This window comes from Lissotriton vulgaris, chromosome 9, assembly GCF_964263255.1.
Source record: "Lissotriton vulgaris chromosome 9, aLisVul1.2, whole genome shotgun sequence".
NCBI classification, from domain to species: Eukaryota; Metazoa; Chordata; class Amphibia; order Caudata; family Salamandridae; genus Lissotriton; species Lissotriton vulgaris.
Window position 1 is genome coordinate 272,648,854 of NC_141697.1, and position 26,625 is coordinate 272,675,478.

The following is a 26,625-nucleotide window of genomic DNA, read 5'->3' on the forward strand; positions in this document are numbered from 1 at the left end:
TTATGTCACTTAGATGTATTGATATTACAAATAACAATGGCTTTACATTTTTTTAAAGAATTAATACTTAAATAAAAGCTATTGTAATTTATAATGGCAATACCTTAAATTTTTGTGAATTACATTATGTTCAGTGTATTTTATTGTGACGAAAATCCAAGAACAGAAGTGAAATATTAACATATTTTTGTTACATTTGTAATAAAGCTTGAAACATTGAGCGAACATATTTGAACCAGGTGTTGTTGAATGGTTGCACAGATTGATGCTCTGGTGGCGCTGAGTGATGTTGTGATGGCGAACGAGTGATGCTGTGGCGTTCAGTGATGCTGTGGTAGCACATAGTGATGTTGTGGTGCCCCTGAGTGATGCTGTGGTGGTGCGGAGTGATGCTGTATGCTATGCTATGTTGTGTTTTGCTATCCTATGTTTTGTTATGCTATGCTATGTTTTGCTATCCTTTGCTTTGATTTGTTATGTTATGCTATGCTGTGTTATGCTATGCTGTGTTTTGTTATGCTGTGTTTTGTTATGCTGTGTTTTGTTATGCTGTGTTTTGTTATGCTGTGGTTTGCTATGCTATGTTATGCTATGCTATGCTTTGTTGTGTTTTATTATGCTATGTTTTGCTATGCTATGTTTTGTTATGCTATGCTATGTTTTGCTATGCTATGTTTTGTTATGCTATGCTATGTTATGCTATGCTATGCTATGCTTTGTTGTGTTTTATTATGCTATGTTTTGCTATGCTATGTTTTGTTATGCTATGCTATGTTTTGTTATGCTATGCTATGTTTTGTTATGCTATGCTATGTTTTGTTATGCTATGCTATGTTTTGTTGTGTTTTATTATGCTATACTTTGTTTTGCTATGCTATGTTTTGTTATGTTATGCTATGTTTTGTTGTGTTTGGTATGCTATGTTTTGCTGTGCTATTATATGTTTTGTTTTGCTATGTTTTGTTAAGCTATGATGTTTTGTTATGCTATGCGTTGTGTTTTGTTATGCTATGTTTTGTTATGTTATGCTATGTTTTGCTATGCTATGTTTTGTTGTGCTATCCTATGCTGTTTTGTTATGCTATGTTTAGTTTTGCTATCCCATGCTTTGTTTTTTATGCTATGCTGTGTTTTGTTATGCTATGTTTTGTTGTGTTTTGCTTTGCTTTGCTATGCTATGCTATGCTATGTTTTGTTATGCTATGTTTTATTATGCTGTGCTGTGTTTTGTTGTGCTGTGTTTTGTTGTGCTGTGTTTTGTTGTGCTGTGTTTTGTTGTGCTGTGTTGTGTGAGGGTGGGTGAGTGAGGCGGTGTGTGAGGGTGAGTGAGGGGGTGTGTGAGGGGGTGAGTGAGGGGGTGTGTGGGGGTGGGTGAGGGGGTGGGGGATTGAGGGTGAGGGATTAACAGACGAGAGATGACTGTGAGAGAAAAGGCGCAAAAGAAGGTTAACTACTGAGAAAAAAGTGAGAGAACGAGAAATTCAAGAAAGGAAAGAGAAGTGGAACTAAGAGCGAGCCATGGGAGGGGGAAGAGGAGAATGTGAGGCAAACAGCAAGTACGAAAGAGAGGTGGAAGAGGAGAGAGAGTACAAAGGAGAGAAGAAATAGTGAGAGCAGAAAGGAGAGAATGTAAATGTAAATGTAAATGTAATTGAGCTTATATAGCGCACAGCTACCCGCAGTGGGTGTCCCGGCGCTTGCTTAGGGAACCCGTCCTGATATTCCCCTGTGTGATAGCCCCAGCGGGTATCCACAAGGTGAAAGTCAGGCATCCCGCCGCGAGGGGCCGTTGTGGAGATTAAGCAAGCTATTGCCCAGAGTCGCAGAGTGTGAACCCGTGAGTTGAGAAGGCACCGGATCGAGAATTATCGAGTCCGTGGAATTTTTAGCCCAAGACCCGCCGAGGCGGGGAATTGAACCCTGGTCCAGGACCGATCTCAGCTTCCGGGTCTGCCGCCTCTAACCCCTGAGCCACACTTCAGAGATTGTGAGAAAAAAAATAAACGGAGCAAAAGAGAGAAGTGAAACCAGAGGATGGAAAAGAAACAAGAAGAGGTGGTAAGAGAGACACATAGACGACATGGTGTGGAGAATAGGATAGAGAGTGAAATGAGAGAATTGGAAAGTCGGGCGGGGAGATGGCAGGCAGATAGAGAAACGACAAGTGTGAAGGTAATATGGAAAGAGAGACAAGGAGAGGGGACGACAGCGATGAAGGAAGGGGAAAACAGTGGGGAAGGGAGTGGGAGATGAAGAATAAGGAGGAAACAGTTATAATGGGATAATGACAGCAGTCTGACATGGGGAGCGACTGAAGAGAGGGTCGCAAGTAGAGAGAAAGGGAAGAGACAGTGACAGGACGGGGACACATAGCCTGCATGTGTGAGAGGGCACAGGAATAGTAGGAGAGAAGGAAACACAACGGAAAAGGGTCTCATGAGAGTGTAAAAAGCAGTAATGAGTTGCTGGAGGAGAAAGGGTGCACCATTGTCTGATGGAGAAGGCTGACATCACATGCCATAAGTCGAACTAGCCTTGAACAAGACCGACCTACATCTTCACCCTCCCCAGGTCATGAAACGAGTACCAACGGCTTACTCGATGCTTATGCACAAAGAGAGTAATTGCTGAATGTATTTGATATTTATTTCAAGTGGTTAGTTTTAACTCCATGAGCGTTTAAAAAAACATCAAAAAAAACACAATAGTGTACGTAGCTTTCCGTGCCACTTTGCTGTGCTGAATTAACGAGTTGCCCTTTTCAGGAGGCAGCGCTATAAACTATTTTAGTGCACATGAGTTATGCGTGTGTGACAGAGAGTTTCCTCGGTTTGCGCCGGCTGTCAGTCTGCGGTTCCTACCGCTTCCTAGTCACTTAAAAAAAAAAACACAAGCAAGCAAAAAAAAAATACGTATTTCCCTGTACTTGTGTCACTACTGTAAGCTTGGGCGTGAAATACCACAGATATTGATCACGGTGGCGATAGCGTGATATTCTGCTGCAATTGCTGTGTAGATGTGCAAAAAATAAACGGAGCAAAAGAGAGAAGTGAAACCAGAGGATGGAAAAGAAACAAGAAGAGGTGGTAAGAGAGACACATAGACGACATGGTGTGGAGAATAGGATAGAGAGAGAAAGAGAGTGAAATGAGAGAATTGGAAAGTCGGGCGGGGAGATGGCAGGCAGATAGAGAAACGACAAGTGTGAAGGTAATATGGAAAGAGAGACAAGGAGAGGGGACGACAGCGATGAAGGAAGGGGAAAACAGTGGAGAAGGGAGTGGGAGATGAAGAATAAGGAGGAAACAGTTATAATGGGATAATGAGAGCAGTCTGACATGGGGAGCGACTGAAGAGAGGGTCGCAAGTAGAGAGAAAGGGAAGAGACAGTGACAGGACGGGGAAACATAGCCTGCATGTGTGAGAGGGCACAGGAATAGTAGGAGAGAAGGAAACACAACGGAAAAGGGTCTCATGAGAGTGTAAAAAGCAGTAATGAGTTGCTGGAGGAGAAAGGGTGCACCATTGTCTGATGGAGAAGGCTGACATCACATGCCATAAGTCGAACTAGCCTTGAACAAGACCGACCTACATCTTCACCCTCCCCAGGTCATGAAACGAGTACCAACGGCTTACTCGATGCTTATGCACAAAGAGAGTAATTGCTGAATGTATTTGATATTTATTTCAAGTGGTTAGTTTTAACTCCATGAGCGTTTAAAAAAACATCAAAAAAAACACAATAGTGTACGTAGCTTTCCGTGCCACTTTGCTGTGCTGAATTAACGAGTTGCCCTTTTCAGGAGGCAGCGCTATAAACTATTTTAGTGCACATGAGTTATGCGTGTGTGACAGAGAGTTTCCTCGGTTTGCGCCGGCTGTCAGTCTGCGGTTCCTACCGCTTCCTAGTCACTTAAAAAAAAAAACACAAGCAAGCAAAAAAAAAATACGTATTTCCCTGTACTTGTGTCACTACTGTAAGCTTGGGCGTGAAATACCACAGATATTGATCACGGTGGCGATAGCGTGATATTCTGCTGCAATTGCTGTGTAGATGTGCAAAAAATAAACGGAGCAAAAGAGAGAAGTGAAACCAGAGGATGGAAAAGAAACAAGAAGAGGTGGTAAGAGAGACACATAGACGACATGGTGTGGAGAATAGGATAGAGAGAGAAAGAGAGTGAAATGAGAGAATTGGAAAGTCGGGCGGGGAGATGGCAGGCAGATAGAGAAACGACAAGTGTGAAGGTAATATGGAAAGAGAGACAAGGAGAGGGGACGACAGCGATGAAGGAAGGGGAAAACAGTGGGGAAGGGAGTGGGAGATGAAGAATAAGGAGGAAACAGTTATAATGGGATAATGAGAGCAGTCTGACATGGGGAGCGACTGAAGAGAGGGTCGCAAGTAGAGAGAAAGGGAAGAGACAGTGACAGGACGGGGAAACATAGCCTGCATGTGTGAGAGGGCACAGGAATAGTAGGAGAGAAGGAAACACAACGGAAAAGGGTCTCATGAGAGTGTAAAAAGCAGTAATGAGTTGCTGGAGGAGAAAGGGTGCACCATTGTCTGATGGAGAAGGCTGACATCACATGCCATAAGTCGAACTAGCCTTGAACAAGACCGACCTACATCTTCACCCTCCCCAGGTCATGAAACGAGTACCAACGGCTTACTCGATGCTTATGCACAAAGAGAGTAATTGCTGAATGTATTTGATATTTATTTCAAGTGGTTAGTTTTAACTCCATGAGCGTTTAAAAAAACATCAAAAAAAACACAATAGTGTACGTAGCTTTCCGTGCCACTTTGCTGTGCTGAATTAACGAGTTGCCCTTTTCAGGAGGCAGCGCTATAAACTATTTTAGTGCACATGAGTTATGCGTGTGTGACAGAGAGTTTCCTCGGTTTGCGCCGGCTGTCAGTCTGCGGTTCCTACCGCTTCCTAGTCACTTAAAAAAAAAAACACAAGCAAGCAAAAAAAAATACGTATTTCCCTGTACTTGTGTCACTACTGTAAGCTTGGGCGTGAAATACCACAGATATTGATCACGGTGGCGATAGCGTGATATTCTGCTGCAATTGCTGTGTAGATGTGCAACACCCATGAAACCAAGATGGACGAAGGAAATAGCGGGACAATGCATGGAGACACACCCTGCAGGCATCTTAGAGGCACCACTGAGTCAAATGTCAGCCCAAACACAGAGGACAGGCGAAGCAAGCACGAGAAAGGTTTCCTACCGCAAACACAGCACAGATGTTATTCCCGGTCAAACAAAAGCGCGGAGATGCCGGTCTTATGGCCAATTGAGCGCTATGCCAGTTGCACGCAAAAAAAACGAGACCTATTGCGTGGCAAATGCTTGTTTTTATTGCAGTGTGTTGTGCTGAAAAGTGGGGCATGGGAATGTCTGGTTGTTTTCTACGGGAGTAGCCTAGAAGACAGATGTCATGAATGGATTTGAGGCTGCTGAGCACTGCATTTCTGTCTCGGTGTACTCTTCATATGGGCGCATGTAGGGGAATTATGCAAGTTTCGTGGTCATTCACTCAGTATGCGTGGCTGCTTAATATAAAAAACACCAGCTGTTTGGATGTTTATACTCCTATGTGTTTGGGCTGCACCCCCAGCACTCTCCCCTCAGTCTCCCTGGGCTGTGAAGCCTGGGCTCCAGTGTGCTTAAAAATACGATTTAACGAGGTTTCGCAAATAGCCAATGAATTATTCACATCAAGTTGTTTTAATTGTTTTGATATTTTGCGTGCACGTTTTCAAAACATGCATTGGCAGGCAATGTCCCACAGGTAAAGTGGTCTTTGAACTACTGTTTTTGTTTGTTTGTAGGCTTAATGAGAGATTTGCCTATTTTATTATAGCGCTGGGCACTCGGAAGGATTTCATAGCGCTCATAGTTTTGTTAAACCGTAAATTACTGGTTCTTTATGCTTGCAGCACCAACTAAGTCGCCATACATTTTCCAAAGTTGCTCATGATTCAGGTTGCAATTAGTAATATTCTATACATGAATAACACTCACCTGCTGTCGGGAAGGTGCGCTCTCTCAGGCTCAGCCCATTCGTTCCTCCGCCACCATCCGTGCAGTCCAGCTGCGGGACGTCCGTGTTCACTATCTTAACCCGCTGCAGCACAGGACTCTGCCCTCTCCAGGGCTTGGAGTGTGGGCGTGGCCCAGGGGGTCAGAACTCCCACGCAGCAGTGCTGGGCGGACATTCAGCTTTTCTGCACGTACAGCGCGTGGCCATCTTGAGTTAGTAAACAGATACAAAGCGCATTTCGCATATAAATTAAATGTGCAATGTTTGTCACGCCGTAGGGACGCTCCAAACAGATATTTCAGTAAAATATATATATATATATATTATGTTTACACCCTGATGTCGATGCGTCCAAAACAGTCAAATTACGTATTAAGCTGTGTTTATACAGTTTTGTTTGGTTTTCGACTAAGTGCTTTAAATAGAACACGCATTGGCGGACGGGAATGAAAATAAAAAAAAAGCCGTGAGCGTGCACTCTCCCGAACTTCCGGTCTCGGGATGTGCACGCTCACGGCAGTCGTGGGGCGGGACATCCGTCTTTTGGAGAAGCCCACTCTCACAAAGTGGATGGCAGCAGAAGTCAGGAGAGGTGGCTGAGGCGGTAAGTGGGGCTTGGGGGGCTTGGCACCTGTGTGTCAGCGTGTGTGTATGCAGTGTGTGTGTGTGCGCGTGCGTGTATGCAGTGTGTGTGCGCGTGTGACTGGAGAGGCATGGCTGACCCTGGCAATCGGCTTCGGGAGATGTGCACGGCTGGGGGGGCGGGGCATGCGCGTCCACGCTGTGAAATCGCCGCGCGTGACCCTGCCAACGTCCCTTGAGAGCCGACTTAATCACAATAGGTCTCGAGCGAGACCTAAAAAGGATGAAACACAGACAATCTATCCTAATTTCACATCTCTCCTGACAATGGAATAATGCGTCTGCACTGTGTCATCCTACTGAGGGCGTGGGCTTTGGTCAGTTTGGGTCAAGTTATTTATAAATATGACTTGGATAACAAATCTCATTCTGTAATTGTTGCAAAATTTATTCACCCAACTTGAGGACAATCCCCACAAGGTGTATACCCAGCCAAACTGAGATATTTCCAGATGTAGACTAGAAAGACATTAGCTGACCTGCAGTTTCAGGCCTGACAACCTCTCCTGGGTCTTACCTGTTATGAATATCCTGATTTCTTATATGTAAGCCACACTCTGGGTTAGGTAAGTCGAAGCACAAGAAGAAGTAAAAGGAGCATTGTTGCTCTTCAACTTCCCCTCGTCCATCGGTCGACAAGACGAAAGGTGCGGATGGTGCCACTCCTGTGGCTCAACGTGCGGAGCATTCAGGGTCGACTCCGGCCTTCCCTCCCTTTCCGGGAGCGGGAGCGACCCCTGCCCAGCTTTGGCAGTTCTACAAAGCAATGCATGCCATCTTTGGGCAGCCTGACTCCGCCGGTGCACCTTTGGACCCCGCGGACCCGGCTGGGGGACCCTAGGCCTTCGACTCAGGCCTCTGCTCTGCAGGGCCCCCCTTGGATCCCCACCTGGATGCGGATCGGCGCCGGTCAATCTTGTAACACCTCCACCGGCGCCGATTCCACCGGCACCACATCTGCAGGTGCCGGCTGGACCTCCAGCCTGCGTCGACCCCGGCTTCCACCCTGATGTGGATACGGAGCCGGACAGGCGTCGACCGATGCTGGATCCGGCACCAATGGGTACCTTTGTGCCTGTATTTCACCCTGGCCATTTTCAGCCAGTTTGGCAGCCAGAGGAGGGTGAGGAAGACTGGGAGGTGTCTGAGGATCCTCTCACTGCTCAACTGGAATACGATCCAGACTAGAGACAGGACCTGGGGGATGCCAGTGGTCTGAACACCTCACCAGACCATGGCATGTTGTCTCCTCTTACCGTGGCTACGGAGGAGGAGGGAGTGTCTTACGCAGTGGTGTTGCGTAGGGCGGTCGAGCCCCTACACCTCGAGCTACCTACTGTGGCAGTCAGGACTAACCTCCTGACTGACAGAGGTGCTTCAACCAGCAGGGAGCTCTTCGGAGCCCCTGCTACCGTTTAATGAAGCCCTCCTGGACATCCTTTTGGACACCTGGTCTAGGCCTACCACAGGGGCTCCTGTTAATAGGACGGTTGCCAGACGCCACCGCCCGGCCCCGGGCAACCCCACTTTCCTCTCCCAACACCCCTCTACCGAGAGCCAAGCCTCAGCGTCTCAAAGCGCATTCCCTACCCCACCACCGGACAGGGAATCCAAGAAGCTGTATCAGTTTAGGAAGAAGTTATTTTGTTCCTCCAGCTTAGGGCCGCGGTCAGTGAACACTGCATGACTCTTGGGCCATTATTCCCACTCCGTGTGGGATGCGATGTTGCAAGTGTTGCCTCAGTGTCCGGAGGAGGCCCGGGCCCTGCTCTCCTGTGCTGTTGCCGAGGGGAGAGACGCAGCAAAGTTCACCATACGCTGTGGACTGAACACTGCCAACTCACTGGGTAGGACCATTTCAATGTCGGTGGCGCTTCGCCGTCATGCCTGGTTGAGACAGACTGGCTTTTTGGGGATGTCCAGAACACCTTCATGGACATGCCCTTTGTTTGGCCATCACCTTTTTCAGCGACAAGGGGAACTGTGCTCTAGAGCACTTCAAGGGCTCTCAGGCTACGGCCAAGTCCTTGGGCCTCTCCACCACGCTCCCTGCAGGGTCGGCCTTTCGCCCCTTTTGTGTCCACCGAAGGAGTGCCCCAATACGTTCCTTTCAGAGCCATAGGCCAGCCTAGGCGGTTCAACCTCAGCGCGGCAAGGACGTGGAAACCACCGAGGTGGTTCAGGGGGCCAGCGGGCGGGCCAGTCCACCACCGCCCCCTCTGCAGCAGCGTCCAAACCATCCTAGTCAGACCTTTCAGTCTAGATTTGCCATCACCTCCCCCACTTTCGCACCATCATGTCAGACAGGTGAGTTTTGCAGATAGTCCGAAGGGGCTTCTCCCTCCCCTTCGAGACTATCCCTCCAGCCATTCCACCCCAGTACCATCACATGTCAGGGGATCATCTGGTCCTTCTCCAACAGGAAGTTACGGCTCTCTTGGCCAAGGGAGCCATTGAGCTCGTTCCTGCCCCAGAAGTAGGTTGTGGTTGCTATTCCCACTACTTTCTGGTGCCCAAGAAGGACAAGGGCCTGTCTCCTATTTTGGATCTCAGGGATATCAACCGCTTCAGCCGGAAGGAGAAGTTCAAAATGTTGACCCTGGCTCAGGTCTTGTCTGTCCTCGACCCTGGAGACTGGATGGTAGCTTTGGACTTGCAGGACTCTTATTTTCACATCCCCGTCCTGCAGGCCCAGCGGCGTTACCTGCGGTTCACGGTAGGCCATGATCACTTTCAGTTTACTGTGCTCCCCTTTGGCCTTACCAGCGTACCTCGGGTGTTCCCGAAAGTGATAGCGGTGGTCGTAGCTCATATACGCAGATCAGTCATGCCAGTCTTCCCCTATCTCAACAACTTGTTGTTGAAGGCGGGCTCGCCACAGGCAGTCATCTCCCACCTCCAGACTAGGGCTGACCTCCTGCATTCACTGGTGTTCTCCATCAATGTGCTGAAGTCACACCTGTCCCCCTCTGAGAAGCTCCCCTTCATCGGATCAGTTCTGAACACAATGCAGTTTTGGGTTTATCCTCCTGAACAGTGAGTCCGGGATATTAGGGCTATGATTTTAATCTTTCATCCTCTATCCTGGGTTTCGGTCAGGATGACCCTGAGGCTGCTGGGCCTCATGGCCTCCTGCATCCTGCTGGTCGATCATGCCAGGTGGCATATGCAGGCTCCGCAGTGGGACCTGAAGGTCCAGTGGGTGTAGCATCAGTGGAATTTGTCCGATTGCATCCAGATCTCGAGGGCACTGCACGACAATTGCAGTGGTGGCTCCCCAACCAGGATTGGGTCAACGGCAGATCCCTCTCCCTTCCCCAACCAGAACACACGGTGGTGACTGACGCATCCCTTCTGGGATGGGGCGGCCACATGGGAGAGGCGGAGATCAGAGGCCTCTGGTCTCCGGTGGTTTCCGGGCTCCAAATATACCTTCTGGAGTTCCGGGCGATCCCTCTTGCACTAAAAGCATTCCTTCCCTCTGAAGAGTAGTGCAAGTGATCAAAGAAAACACCACGGCCATGTGGTACTGCAACAAAGAAGGCGGGTGGGGTTGTGGACCCTATGTCAAGAGGCCCTCCATTTCTGGACATGGCTAGAACATCAAGGCATATCCCTGGTGATTCAACACCTGGCAGGTTCACTGAACACCAGGGCGGACGAACTCAGCCATAGGTGCATGAATGGCGTCTTCACTCGGAGGTTGTGCAAGGTCTCTTTCAACAGTGGGGAGAGCCTTTCTTTAGATCTATTCGCCACTGAACAGAACGTGCAATGTCAGCAATTCTGCGCGTTGGAATTTCCAAAGTGGCACTCGCTAGCCAACGCTTTTCGTCACGAGTGGCGTTCCGGTCTTCTATATGCCTTTCCGCCTATACCACTTGCCCAGAGTGCTGAAGAAGATCAAGCACGACCCGGCCCAAGTTATTCTTGTGGCTCTGGATTGGGCACGAAGAGTCTGGTATCCCGAGCTGCTTAACATGGCCATCGATCCCCCAATCTGACTGCTTCTTTGGAAGGATCTTCAGTTGCAGCAGCAAGGGATGGTCCTCCACCCAAACCTGTCCAGCCTCCACCTTCTTGCGTGAAGATTGAGCGGCGGCAGTTGACGTCATTTGACTTGCCTCCCGAAGTCTGTGATGTAATCTTGGCAGCCAGGCGTCCCTCCACTAAGACGGTATACGCCTGCAGATGGAATACATTTGTGGCATGGTGCACAGCAAAGGCCGTGGATCCCCTTTCTGCCCCTCTTTCTGAGGTTCTCTTGTTCCCTCTGTCTTTGGCCCAGCAGCGCTCTGCTCTGGGCACTCTTTAGGGCTACTTCTCAGCCATCTCAGGCTCCCTGATCAGCCTTCTTTTTTCAAGTCCCCTGTTGTAAATAGATTTCTCAAGGGCATTGCTCATCTTTCCTCCGGTTCCCTTCGTAGTGCCTCAGTGGGACTTGAACTTGGTCTTTACTTTTCTGATGTACGCTCCCTTTGAGCCACTACATACCTGTCCTCTCCGACTCCTCACTCTGAAAACTGCTTTTCTGATGGCCATCACCTCTGCGCGCAGGGTGAGTGAGATACAAACCCTGTCTTCCAAGCCTCCTTTTCTGGCTGTTCATCCGGACAATGTCGTCCTCAAAACTCGACCTTCCTTTCTTCCAAAGGTGGTCACTTCTTTTCATATTGGCCAAACCATCAGTTTGCCTATCTTCTTTCCACCTCCGCATCCTTCAAAAGAGGAAGAGACTCCACCGTCTGGATCCAAAACGTGCGAGCTCCTTTTATTTGGATCGCACCAAACAATTCCGGGTGGACGACCAGCTCTTTGTTGGTTACGCGGGCGCTGAGAAATGTCGGGCTGTGCACAACTGGACCATCTCCAGGTGGATGGTTCTGTGCATCAAGGCATGCTATTCTTTGGCAAAGAAAGAGCCTCCTGTGGGGCTGCGTGCCCATTCCACTTGGGCGACGGCAGCTACTACTGCTTTGGGACTGGGAGTTCCCCTAAAAGACATCTGTCAAGCAGCTACGTGGGCATCACTGCACACGTTCACCAGGCACTGCTGCCTTGACAGTCAAGTCCGGAGAGACAGCTTCTTTGGCCGATCTGTTCTCCAGGAATTTCTGGTGTAAACTTGGTTCGCATACCCACCTCCGGAGTAGGTATTGCTGGGGTATCTATTCTAAGGTAAGGAATCTATAACTGTTTCTTTCAGATGAACAAGTTACTTACCTTCGGTAACAATATATCTGTAAGAAACTTAGGTTAGTTATAGAGACCTTACCGTCCCACCCATCCTTCACGTTTTGCGAACTGATTTCTAGGGTTAAGGTCATCCTTTCAGGTCCCTAGTTTTGTGCACCAGTGGTCTGTGTCTTCCAAGGCCTCGCGTTCTTGGCACGGAAAGTCATGTACGGAACTGACGTCAGCCCACGAGGGCGGCTTCTAAGTTACTTACGCAACGGCATCCCGGCAACCAAGATGCCGACGACGGACGCGGAGTTGACCGATGCCACCTACCGACGTGCAGGGGTACTGCTGACAAAAAACTTTCCGGATCCAGTCTGACGCCGGGGGGTAATTCGAATATATCATTACCGAAGGTGAGTAAATTGTTCATTGAGCTCTTTCCTTGTAATAGTTTTATTAACCAAGTGCTACATTTTATCTGAAAGATAGCTGGTTTAGAGTATCCTGAAGAAAATTAGAAATTATGGACTCTTTCTCAGTTCCACATTTAACTTGTATCCCAGTAGCCTTATTACAACTACTCAACAATAATCTTAATTTAGCTAGATATGACAATATATGTTTGTTGTCACTGCCCTATGTCCTCTGATCATTTCCTTCCTACTCATGCACAGGTTTACTCTACATGCTGCTGAAACACTTAGTGGATCGCTATAACATCTACTATGCATACATCCCAACCAAGCTGAGCCAGAGCATCCACACAGCCGCCATCAGCCAAGTGATTGTGGCCCCAGTACTCTGCATGTTCTGGCTTCTCTTCTTCTCTGTTCTGCGGCTAGGTAAGGCACGAGACTCCCAGGTGTGAATGTTCTGTCACTGGTGGATCATTAAAATACATGATGTAAGCTGTCCACCTATTTCAACATTTGCATGATTCTGTGGTGATGGGGTGTCAGTGATACTGTGGGAGAAGGGACTGGTGGTGTGATTGGTTCGCCATTTTTAAGGTGTCTGGAGGTATGGTATTGTAACAGTTTCTCAATATATATTTAAATAATATTATAATTATGATGCTTTAGTTAGTTTCAAAGGGCTTTAAACACATCTGTATACATGAAGTGTCTGCATATCATTCATGACCAGTCATGTGGTAAAATGAGATGGGTAGAGAAGAAGTAAACTGATGGAAAAATCTAGCTGCAGATTCCTTACTTTAGAAGCTTCCGCCAGGCGTAAGACTCTATTTAGAATTTATTTTCTTAGCATGTCTGCGTGTCGAAAGAGGGAATCACGCGACTTCGTATCGACGTCATCCACCCACCCAATGTAACGACGACGGAGTCTATGTAACCCCCTCGCTGACGCCAGTTCCTTCTTTTCAGCGCTTGTACGGTGGATCCGTAGTGATAAGGGGGCCGTTTTTTGGCCCATCTTGAGTTTGTTGAGGAAAAGTGTGTTTTTTTCTTGAAAATTCTTCAAGGTTTAAGCCCTGTGAATTTTGTGGTAGACAAATGTCTGTCACAGATCCTCATACCATCTGTATGTGGTGGCTTGGAGAACATCACAACTCCTAGGAGTGTGGTTCTTGTTGTCGTCTTCGGCCAAAGGCGATCAGGGAGCATCGTTTGAAAATAATGGCTGCATGGCTAGAGGAGACCCCGCATCGTCATTGGTCCCCCTTAAAGTTCGGAGATCACTCGAAGAGCTGTTCCTGTGAGGGTTCTTCACCATCGACGTCGAAGGAGTCCTCGAAGCAGAAACTGACACGTAAGTCAGGTGTCTCTGATGCCGTCTCCCAGCTTCCGGTTGAGAAGTCTTTACCAGAGTCTATCCCACGCCTCCCTGTTTTCCCTGGAGCCCGGGTGACTCTGGCCCAAATGTGGGAATAATATAGTTCCCTGCATAAAGTCTTTGGGCCTATGCCTCCCCCTGGTGCGCTTTCTATCCCTAAAGAGGTGAGGGGGTGTCTTAACGGAGTTTGCACAGGTGGGTTCACTCTCAGAATCAGTTAGGCACTCCAGATCCATTATCTAATCCACCATGGCGGCAGTGCACAGCCCTTCGTGGTTCCCGCCTATGGCGCTGGAGTCTGGTCAACAAATGACATTGACGGTGCCCATCAGCGGCAAGCCATTACTCTTTCTGGCATCAAAACGATGCTGCAACGCCGCCGGGCAGCCCTGGATGCTGCACCAATGGAGCTGTCTGCTTCAGACAGCTCTCCACTTGTCCCTAGACCGTTTTCAAGGTGAAGAGGAACATATAAGGGATCAAAACCCTTTGGACAACACTGTCCTCTCCAGTTTCGGACTCATTTTTCACACCTGGTTTGGCTACAGAGGCGAGTTCCTCTTATGCAAAAGTGTCAAGGAGGTGCAGCTGTAGTCTTGGTTTGGAAACTTCCCTTGGAGGAACTACCCACAGACCCTTTAGTGAATGTACTTCGCCAGGGGTAGGCAGGACTGGAGCCCTTTCTAAGGAGTCCCCAGTCCTCTGAGCTTGGGCAAGGCTGGTCATGGGAATGCCAGTGGACCAGGCTATATCCCATAGGCATCAGCCCGCCCCTAGTGTTCCTGTTTGTCTTTTAAAACATCTCTCCACAAAGGGTCTGGTTCTGCTAGCAGCTACAGTTTCTGCAGGCCCAAGTGTCCTTCCTCCAGTTCCACCAAGCTCTGAGTCCAGATGGCTGGAAAGTTGTGGGAGAAATATTTTCTCATTGGTTAGTGCAGCATTGCAGTCTTTGAATACTGCATGTGTTCTGGGCAGGTATTCCCATGCATTATGGGACTCAGTGGAGCGTTTGCTACCTTGTCTTCCAGAGGAAGCCATATGTGAATTGCTACAGTGGATGGAGGATGGCTGAGAAGCGGCTAGACCATAAAAAGTGGTATGGATACCACAGATTCCGTGGGGAAAGCTATGGCTCATTCAGTTGTGTTGCGAAGACTTGCATGGCTGCGTCAATCCGGATTTTCTGAGGCAGTCCAGAATAGCCTAAAAGATATGCAATTGGATGGTGTACACTTATTTGGTGCACATGCAGATTCCACGTTGCAGCAATTTAGAGCAGATCGGTGTGACAGACACCTACACATATCTTTCATTGTTTTCAATCTTATCATAATTTTGAAGAAGGATTGTTATGATTGCATAAGTGGCATATTTCTTATGATGGCACACAGTGTAGTGCGTAATCCATGTGTTAATGTTTATATGCTTATGGTTATTTACATGTATCCACATCATCCTTATTTTCTACGTATTACAATCTCAAACTATATTATATGAGCAGTTATAGTAAGGGTCTTTTCAAGTGGAGTCATGTTCTTTAAAACCATAACCTGCTATCCTACCATAGGTTTTCATTATTTCTATTTACTGTTAGGTTTAGAAGTAGTGACTTTCTGCTTTAGGTATGTCAACAACAGCTTTTAATGTGTATTTCTTTTCTGATCCTTAATGGGTTGTTGCCTGATACACAGGTCATACAGTTTTTTCTTAACTCTGAAGAAGAGTTAATGCTCAAGCGGTGATAACCATTATGTGCTCTGAGTAGAGCATCCTTTGTATGCTTGGTTAACACACACTCACACTCTCACTCTCTCACACACTTACACACACACACACACACTCTCTTTCAGCTTGTGAAGTAAAGATCCTCATTGGGGAGATTAGAGTTACTACTCTGTCAAGTGTTAATTGATCTGTCTTCAGATATAATAATTTCATGAAATGTAATATCCCCTATATGGACATTTTGGTGTGACCTTACATTTGGTCTCAGTTAATCGTGCTGTCCTTTAATACAATGATGTTCCATTGATGGGATTGAATGAAAGAGACGAGCAAATGCTGTTGGCATTCTGGTACCACTGTCCATAATCTTCACCATAGGCTTTGGGTCCGAATAGACCATGTGCTGTGAGAATTGCATTATGTGGTTTTCAAGATCTGCTTCCAGCATGGTGATGGCGCTCTCTCCTTTTGCACTGAAAGCAGAGAGTACTTACTTCTTTTATGGAGAGTAGTTAAAGAGCGAGATAGGGGAATCATGTCACATGGCTGATGGTGGCAGGATGACATGTTTCTTTTTAAATGTTTCTGTAAGGGAAGGGTTATGTTTAAGGAGAAGGGGATAGTTGGAGGATAATGGAAGTGGTTAGCAGGACACCAGTTATATATTAGAATTAGTAAGGTATAGTTATTAGGACTGCTGACTGCGTTCATTCTGGGCCATTTTGTACATGACTCCCCTACTCTTGCACAGGAGATTTGGAGGTTTGTTTACAGCCTAAAATTGTAGATGACCAACTGTCAATAATGTGCAATTTTCCACCTTGGGTTTCAAAGAGCTTCTCTTTCCAGTTGTTGTGACTTGAAACCCTTTGGATTCCGAAGGACATGTTGTCTTGTAGCAACCAAATGAATGGAATTCGGGAGCATGGCAAAGCTTCAAATAGCATAGCAACTATTTATATTCTATTAGGTACAACGACTTGCAGCATAAAGAAGTCTCACGTCTTCTTCTATAGAGATGGGAGAGTAATTCTAAAGATTTTGATTTTAAAAAACATGGCTCTAACACTGATGAAATAACAGAGAGAAAGCTGTTCTTCCAATGGGAGAGAGAAGTTTATTAGTTATTCCAGAAAGAGTGTCTTTTAAGGAGTTGTTAACTGTGTTGTCATAAGAATAAATATTGAGCTACCACTTGGACATGCTGACAACTCCTGGCTTTTATCATGGTCATGTGTTTATCTTTGTCATAGGTTCGACACGTCCGGTGACCCTCTTCACCTTTGTGGTCCTACTTTGCTGCATCCTCTTCTCTCTGTTTGGCCTCTTTCTAAAGAAGCTACATCCTAAGAAGCCTTCAAGCTATCAGGTAAGGAAGTGCCATGTAGACGCAACAAAGTGAGCTCCTTTCCATTGCCCTACCCTTCACCAAACTACTCCTTCTTGTTTCCCCAGTCTCCCATACTCTCTTACATAAATCCTGCTTGCATCATGTCTGCCTAAAACCAGGAATGGAGAACTGATGCATGATCTCCTAGCTGTTGGTCCATACCATACCATATGTATTCTGCTTCCATGAGGACTGTCGATCAATCAGAAATCTTACTGGAAGGATACACTGATTGTTCAACTGGGACCCGCCATAAAGCCCCTTAAGTGTGCATTCCTTGAACATGTATACTCCTGAACAAACCTCTGACTGCTCTTTAGAAAACAGCATCAATCCATACCACTCTAGTGCCAGTTTTGATCTTGCATCATAGCGCACATAACAATGAGGATACCTATGGTGTCATTCTTAAAGCTCTGTCCCCCAAGTGCTACCTTAGTGGCAGCACCATACCACACTTCCAGGAGTGAGCCATTTGAGTCAGCACAATGTGAACTTTACTGTGTTCTTCCTTGTATCAACACATTTGAATCCCCTCTGAAATCCTTCATGGAGCCAGCCAAAATGCAAAATTATGAAAAGGTCTTTTCTAGCCGCAACTTACTTTACATGCAAGAGAGCCCAGCCAGCGTAGGAAGATGTAAATGTGTCAGAAGACCTTTGGTTCAATTATCATTTTCAGACGAAAGTGAACACAAGTCTAACAATTGTTCACTCCAGACCATTGGATTGTGATCACCCTGGACACTGATGGGGATCACCTATGCCGGATAGCTTCAAAACTGAAGCGTGGTCGTATGCCACAAATGAACGAGCCCACTCTGGCTGCAGTTTTTGTGCTCACGTATCCAGTGAGAGTACAGTGAGTGTCATTTGAGAAGATGCCATAACCCCACTCTAATAAAGGATTGAGAGACTTTATTTACCTGCATACAATTGATAGCACCATTTCTAGCAGAAGACGGGACCCTAGCCTGCAGCCATTTTTAGTAGGGAGTTAGCTGCATGGTTATAGCAAGGATTGTATTCCCATGATTGGGAACCTGGGTGATTTTTAAACTCTGTAGTTGGGCACGCGACAAAATAGAAAAGAATCACTCTCTTTGTATAGTCCTGAGGAGTCCTGAGGTCACATGGCTGAAACGCGTTGACTTCTTCCTAAATGATTCCACAACAGATGCAAAGAAATATTGATACAAGGAACACCAGTCTAAGCACAACATAGGCATACTTTATTAGACTGGATTAGATTGGACACACAAGTGGACAACCTATAAGACAGACCCAGCACATAAAGCAAGACGTAGGTCACCAGTGTTTTTGTGTAAAGAAAAAGATACAGACTGTACATTTTTTGAAATCTTTGAATAGTATGGATATTGGCATTCTTCTGAAATTGAAAAATCAAAAAAAGAACTGATGTACAGCTATCTGGAGTCGTCTTTTGGAACAAGCAATAAAATCATACGGTTAAGCAAGTGAAAGAGGTTGAACAGTAATTAATAGACTATTGTTGACGATGTAACAGGTAGAATCTATCCCCTAGGGGCCATTGGTTCCTTGCTAATAGTGATTTGCCCAAAGCCTAGAGGGTTATTTCCCCCCCCCCCCTTTATATACAGATGGGGGATCACCTGGGACGAAAGTGAAGATCACACCTGGGTCATGGATGCGGATCTCCTGGGCTCGTTTACGGTGATGCCTGGGTCATGTCCTTGGCTGGTGATTCCTGGTTTGTAGGGAGAGCTTTTCATTCTGCTTTTTGTTGGTCTTGTTCACTAGCTGGCAGGGGGCATAGCTTCCCACATTATCTGTGAGACCATGGGTAGAAGGCCACTTCATGTTGGCCGTGGTGCAGTTGCTCAATGGCCTTACCGCAAGCATTTCAAAGTCAACCCTGTCTGGTCCCATCTGTAAAGAGAATGGGATGAACCCCAGCAGCATGGATATCTGTGATCCAGTACAATGGCAAATTTCTTTAAGGACTGTAATGCAAAGCACTATCTTCACACTTGTAAGCTCCATCTTGGATTGATGTTTAAACTGGGTGCGCCCCTACTATTTCCATGAAACACCAGGTTAAAGCAACTTTTAGCAATGTCCCATCTTTTCCAGTTTCTGAAAACAATGGTCTTGTTAAAGCCAAATACTTGAATTTGTTAGTAATTGCTCAAATTTGGCTTTGTGGCCATTCTGATCCTGTGATATCCAAAGCCATTCCTCTTGTGTATCCAATTTTTGATCTAGCCTATTAGTCAGAATGCAGAGGGAGATGTAGGTCACTAAGGAGTGCTTGGATCTCAACCCATTGCTTGGTAATGACTTTAAGCTGTGAATATGTTACACTTAATTTCAAAAGTACTGTCTCACATGCTTGTGTATGAACTCTGCTTGTGGCAATTATCCTCCTGATGGTGATCTGTCGTTTCGGCTCATTTTTCAGAGTTATGTTTTAAGCTCACCTCTTGTAAAGTAATCATAGCAGGAAACTGCACTTTTTGGATTGATGACTCCTTTGTGAGACTTGCTTTGTTTCGGTCATATAAAGGACATAAATATCTAATAAAATAAAATCTATATCAAACATTGCATGAAGATCCAGAAGGTGAGGAAAATCTACTGCAAGGGGTGCATAAATGCCATCCCCCAGATATGAAGTCGGTATGCCGCAAGAAACAGACACCCTGGCTCCAGTCAAAATTATAATTCTGCACTCTTATAAGAGAACCACATTGTCTCAAATAGTATTAATGTCCCTACACCATATTCTTTTTGGTTGTAAAAGAAGATTTAAAATAATTTGCTACTGGGTCAGATCATCCAATTCTGGTAGAGGTGTAGTTTTTGTTATATATGGAGCATGAGTCTAGCCATCACACAACAATCCTAGAGGGGTTATCCGGTAGATGTTTTTTTATAGACCGGCATTACACAAAATAAAGATTCTTGGTGCATTTAAAAATCTTTAGAAGGGTACCCCTGAGTGCAACCAATGTTAGCACTTTGCAGAATCCCAGGCTTCAACAAACCTGAGGGAGACAGGACACCCGTGTGCTGCAGTCACCTTTTCACACGTTCTACCCTCCCCTAGAATCTGTAGAATGTAGGGAACCAGTAGAGAGAGGGCTCCTGCTGCTCGGTCTTGCACTGTGTTCTACTGAGTTCCCCAGGTCTGTAGTATCCCGGGCTAAGCAGGGAAAAGAAGGCCCTACAGACTAACTTATATCCCAGTGTTTTAGCTTTCTACTCTAGACTGAGAGAAAGGGCTGCCACAATAGAAGAGCCTAGACGCAGGTTGTTAATGGCAGGAGGACAGGAATGTGGAAAGAAGCATTGTCGAGGGAACCTTCAAAAAGCCGGTAGAACCATGTTGGTGGGGGGAACCCTGAAAGAGGTGGGAGAAGGCTGATGGGTACTGTTTAATATTTGAACAAGGAAGGTAGCATTTGGCAAAGTGCAGTTCACATTTTTGTGAGAGGTGGGTCTTGTACGTCATTAATGTGCAAGTTTGCTATAGTAAACACGATATACATATGTATGTTATTTATGGCTGTCATATAACATCTCTACCTCAATCCTTTTTAGGTCTCACCTGAGCCAGCGCATACGCTGCTCTGCGAGACATTTAGTGTGTGGGCTTTTAAAAGTCCTACCACACGCTTTTGGCTGGCATTGAGCGTGCGGTTACGCGCACAATGACGAGCAGAAGCGCCATCTGGCTTTCCTCTCTCATCATGGTGCGCACACACCACTCACCAGCCTGCATGTTTTTTTAAATTTCCCTTTTACGCGCACGCGCCCACAACTCCCGGTCGCGGCTGCGCGTCTTTCTCGCGATCACTTTCACTTTCGCGCCCACCATTTGCTTGTTGCTCGTCCATTGCTTGTTAGTCATGGTCAGGAGAATGTGCTCCTTCTAGTTTCTCAGTGTTACACTCTCTTCCCATTGGGAGCGCAGTGACGGAGGAGCATAAAAGCTCTGCGGCTTCATATGCAATGGACTCCTCTCTGCTTTCAAGCAAAAATCCTTTATTTTTGTGTATTGTGTCACGTGCTAACCCATATTTACATACCATTCCTTGACGTCACAACAACTGGTCCTTAAGAGAGGAATCCCGTTTGTAGGGTCGCCATGCTCAAATTACCCTTCCTTCCAGCTACCGTCTTTCGAGGAGAAATGCCATTTCCATACACTGCTGTCTCATAAATACACACCAGCAGACCCTTGTTATAGCTTCACCGTCTTAAATTCTGAAGTGACATTTGTCTCCGAGAAATATGCATTCCCATATATGTGTCTGGATATTTTACACAATTTATGCGGCCTGCCAAGAACTTGTGCATTCTGTATGATGGGTGCTCAGATTGTGTTTAGGCCCACCGTCCTTCCCCAGTTTGGGGCGGGGGAGTGATTAAAACATATCAAAGCTCTCCGCTCTGCTTCCTGTATGTATATAGCTGATGTTTGTGAATACAAACATATATATAACTAGGGTCATAGAAGCTGTGTGTGGTGTTGCAGGCCACACTACTACCCAGAACTCTCCTGTAATTTTCAGTATAGTTAAGCATGTATGTCTGTGTTTTTACAACTCAAGTGTTCTCAAACGTGCATTTATTCACTGAGAAAACTAAAGTCAAACGGGACTTTACACTGAGCGGGCGTACTTTGGGTCGTATTTTGTTACGCATTTTTGTGCTCTACAAGGGGGATTACATCATTATAGATTTAATCGCCGATGTTATACATTGCCTCGTATGATATTTCAGACTCATCAACCCTCAGACTCTCCCCTTCCTGCTAATCTCTTATCTGTGGAAACTCCACAGACCGCACTTCACCCTCGGTTTTAACTTTGCTGGAATAGTGCATGTTGGTTTATTGTCCATAAATGACTGAGAGGACATTGTGATAAGGATTTTATAATGCTTCGGCCCGTGGTTATGGGAATAGAAAATTGTTTGTGTAGTGCATGGATATATCACATGATTGGATTTGGGAAGGATTGTTAAGATGTGTTTGGTATTAAATAATGAGGCAAGTCACCAACCAGTCCCGTCTAAAATGTTAAAGACAGAAGCAGAAGCACGAGAAACTAAGCATCTGTCCAGAATACATGCCACTTTGTCTCTTCAGTCTAACCAGCTCTAAAATTCAACATGTTGGTAGCATGTTACAGAAGTGAATATTAATGTATTTACATGTCTATTGATTTGTAGAGCATTCAAACCTTGTATGTATCTGAGCGCTGTCAACCTTAGTTATATTGATTGATACACATACTCTGGTTTGAAGCATTTTTTTTTAAAGTCAAGCTACCCTAGTGAAAATATCAGTTGACTGGATCTGAATGGTTTCTATTGGAACCGATTTTGCCAAATGTGTTTATGGACAGTAAATAAATACACGCTTTATTAACGCTTGCCCCAAACAGCATGTAGCACTGCAATGTTTATTTCACAGATATCACATTTTAAACATCTTGCTGTTAACTCTTCAATGTACTCTGTACTGTTTTTTCCTCTTTGTCCTGCAACTTGCAACCTGCAACAAGCATTGGCATAGCCAATAGGTCTCGTCTTTGGGACCTTATTAGTGTTTAGCCATGCAACAGTTGATGTTGTTGCAGGAAGGATATTGTGCTGCATAACCAAATATTTATAAGGCCCCCAAGGCGAGACCTATATGCTATGTCAATGCTTGTTTAGTTTGACTGTAAGCGTAGCTCAGCGGGGTGATAAAGAAGGCATGAAGGGGGACTTACAACTTAAATGCAAGCACGAGTAAATCGACAGACAAGTAATTTTATGCAGTAGCTTTTCATAGTGTCACTCTGTTCTGTTTGTGGGAAACATTCATGTTTTTGCTACAGACCCATATACGATTCTACATTTTTGCAGTAGGTTGATTAAATGTTCCTCCGAATTTGGAAACTGTAGGGTTGCCTGTTCGGTATCAAATGTTTACTGTCAGGTAAGCAGCCATCTCTTGAGCACACACTCGCAGCTTCACACCTTTACCTTTTTGTACTAACCTCCTTGTTTTGTCAAAAATCTTTGTTTTCGTTTTCTAACACAATAGATTGCAATACATTCCAATCAAAAAAGGTCATAAGAAGTCACCCGGAAGCTATATCAATATTCACCGTCCCCCTGTTTCTCATAGAATTCCTCTTCACAGATTCATTGTCATGTATTACCTGGACCAAGAACCTATGTAACTCAAATGTTCCCCCTCAACAAGACTAACTTCCTTTTGACGCCTTTTTTCTTTTCTCCCTGCAGCTCTCGGAACAGGCAGATGGGGCATTCAATGACCTTGAGAGGAGCAGCGTCTCTTCAACACCAAACTCCAACGTACGTCACTGTGCTGTCTTCTACCATGTAGCTCACAAACCAAGGCTCTTTCCTGCCTTAGTGGCCAGGGCATGCAGTGCCTTATGTAGCACACTGGAAGAGAAAGTTCATTTCAGCTCAATCATTGACTGCTTTTAAATACTAGAGTGCAAAGCCCTTTGCATTTTTCCTGAGGCCATAAACAATGTAACATCCTGGCACCCAGTGCACACCTGTTTTGTGTACTCAAACTGCTGCTGCATGGACCTTTGGGAGCCAAACTATTAAATGCACTTGTCTAATGCATATCCTCATGCCTGCTGAGTCAGAATTATTGTGTGATAAAAATAGTCTGATTACATGGTCACCCTTTCACCTCCACATTCCACAGGTTGGAATGGGGACTAATGTGTAGTTTTGTTTTTACCTAACGGCAAAACCAAACATCAGGGCCAGACTGGCCATAGCGGGCACCAGGCGTTTTTACACTGGGCCGGAAGCGTGGTGGCCGGTTTTGGACTAGTGGGGGCTGTTTTTGGTATAGTGGGCCGGTATTGCAACAGTGCTGCAATATCGGCCCCCTCTACCAAAAGCAGCAGCATGGTTTCCCACCAGTACAACTAACCCCCCGCCCCCATCCACGCCCGCCCCGGCCAGTCAGATTCATTACCAGGGCCTGTCTACGTTCCCAGTCTGGCCCTGCCGAACATAGTCCACCCCATTTTATCCACAAGAATTCCCCAGGGGAGGGGCTTCCTTTGTGTAAAAACTGGAATCTGGGCATAATTTGTGCCACGCTTGGAATGTGAAATTGGAGGATATCCCCGATTGAGCCAGATTTCAGTTCCCTGCTCTTCATAGCTGCCAGAGTGTGTACCAGAGGCAAAAAAATGGCTTGATGCTTCAACCCGCATGTTGTCCTGGGCTGGATGGGTGGTTTATAAATGCACCCCAGCTTTGTTCAAGGCCTGGCTACAGCGGTACAGATTTCTCCCTCCTTCCCTCCCCCACCCACCCCTGTCTTGCCATTGGTTTGTGGATGAATGCGTCCGTATTTAGTCTTCTGTTTCCGCTCCAAGAACTTCATCAGTGGCTGGGGAGAGTTCCATTTAGCCTGACAGCCCTCCTTTCTCAGCCCTTTCGGACATGCTCAACGACTAGAGAGAAGCTTGGTAATTTCCATGCCCCTTCTCCTTCTCTATGCCATTGCCAAGCGCAGCCAGAAGCACCGTGGCTCCTCGCCGTTCTATCTCCAGGGTGAACATGTGCCACTTGATTCACACGAATGCACATACGAGCTGCTGTCATCTTCCCTTGTCCTCTTTTCTACTTTCTTTCATGGGAGAAAGAGGGTAGGGTAGCTAATGACTGACATTGTGTTGTGGTCGGTTGGCGTCTTACAGTGCCTGTTGTTGGGATTAAGGAAAGGAGTCGTCATTCTAACACTAACATAACATGGAACGTGTGTATTACATCGTTCGGAATAAGGAGCCAAGAGAGTGCTTGAATTGATCTCAACCACTGGTAGTTACCCAAACCATTGTTATTTTGACCACCATACCACCTCAGACAGGATCAGGTCATATGCTACTCGGCCTCGGTCCTGCTCCCATAGTAACAGTCCAGCCTGAACTGCCAGGCCTGGTCCTCTCTGAATTAGAATACAAGCAACCCCAGAAGGCTTTCGACCTATTTGAGCCTCTACAGCAGGGTGCCGCTTTGTTGCAGTGGCACAGTGAGCATGGGACCCACTCAATTTGTCCGTATTGTTTCATTCAGTACCTCCAATTTAAGACCAGTTTTAGTGTATTTGGGCCACTTCAGTAGAGTGTTACTTGGTTCTAATGGCAAAGTGTGCACCGGTCCCATGTCTGGGCATACTTGTCACACTGAGGGCTACAGAACACAAAGATGGGCAAGAAATTTTGGACTTGGGATACTTGTCCTCTTTTAGGAACCCATTGGAACTTATTTATTGTCTATCTTGTGTTTTCAATACAGACACATTGTTGGGCTAATTCACTATGGCCAATACTCCAGAGCACAATGCAAACGAAATCCATTTATTTACCAGTGTTTTTATGTCTTCAGATGGTCACATTCACAAGGAGACATTAAAGAAAGAAAGGCAACACTATAAACTTCCGACCTAAAGCTGTCACATTAAGTTTTGTTTGATTCTCAAGTCACACAAAGGACTCACAAGCCACCTTTATTTTGCAGTGATGGCAGTATTTCAATACCTAAGTCTAGACTGTTTTAATGTTTCTGAACTTTAAAAAAAAATGTTTTCAGTGCCTAAATGGGCAATGAGGTTAGGAGGACTGGCCCGCAGGATGTGGCTGCCAACCTTAGAAGGGTGAGTCCTGGCTTAACAGGATTTAAAACTTGTGACATGCAGATTTCTACTTATGTCTGTGGCAAGCGTTTAATTCACAGAAGCATCCTGCAGTCCATACTTGCACCAAAACCTTGCTGCTCATGGCCAAAGTGTAGTGTTTTGGAGGAAGTAGGTTGTCAATTAAAAAATAGATATGGAAATAACCCTCACTGCTAAAAAAAAAAAAAATGACATTGAGGTTTGAAAGACTTGAGCTCAGGGCATGTCCTTAGACCACTCTGTGTCCCCTGTGCTGACTGCAGGGGCTTAAAGGCCATGCACAGCAAGCTCTACACTAGAGAGCAGCGGACCTGAACCCACTGTCTATGGTGGGGCAGGTCCCACTGTTTATAGTAGTCACTGCCATGGGGGAATAGGCTCATGGTATGGAAAAAGGTCATACACAAAGTGCAGTGTCCATGGCCAAAGCTGTTCATAGTTTGCTTTGAGCCATAGGTGCAAGGCATGGCTAAGGACATGTATAGTGGTCAGTATGCTGGGATAAAGAGAATATGTCCCATAGTGTGGCTGCAAGATGCATTCTATACCCAGTGCCCAAGGTCACAGACTGTGAATGTCCTCTGGAAGCAGTAGGAATGGGTGCAGGGCATGACCCCTAAAGGTGCCTCTCAGGCATCTGATAATGTTTTGTGCCTTTCTAGTGCCTTCCCCTTATTAGCATGATTCTGGATTACATTCAAGGAACATCCTTTTCACTTTTGGAATGGATGCCTTAGTTGGATCCACAGCACATTTCAATTCTGGGCCTCATGATGTCTTGCATTTCTATGGCCCCTTCAGCTTTGGCCTGATGAGGTCTGTTCCTTGGAGCATCATTAGATATCTCAAGCAGGTGTGGGCGACTTCAAACTTGTAGTGTATTTTGATTAGGACCTCTGCCAGGACATGGAGTAGGAACCTGTGGATATTGGGTTGTTTTCTATAGAGCCTTTCAGGCCACCTTGACCACAACTAACCATCGTGAAAGATGCTCTTCTATTGAGTTGTGCAGCTCAAATAAAGAACCTGGCTCCCACTGCCCATTGGGATATAAAGGAGGGCCTTTGCCCCCATTAAGATCCTCGAGCTGAATTGCACTCAGCCCAAACCGCCTATCTG

General features: G+C 46.0%; 1 protein-coding gene across 4 annotated transcripts in view; it reads left to right on the forward strand.

Moving 5' to 3' along the window:
- The window catches only part of TMEM63C (transmembrane protein 63C), a 653,749-nt gene that overhangs the window by 620,849 nt on the left and 6,275 nt on the right, over positions 1 to 26,625 (forward strand). For all 4 annotated transcript variants that reach the window (XM_086937543.1, XM_086937545.1, XM_086937546.1 and 1 more), the window contains 3 exons: positions 12,556 to 12,723; positions 16,654 to 16,769; positions 23,076 to 23,147. In XM_086937543.1, the coding sequence (XP_086793669.1) occupies positions 12,556 to 12,723; positions 16,654 to 16,769; positions 23,076 to 23,147 (356 nt within the window). The remainder of the gene's footprint in view (positions 1 to 12,555; positions 12,724 to 16,653; positions 16,770 to 23,075; positions 23,148 to 26,625) is intronic.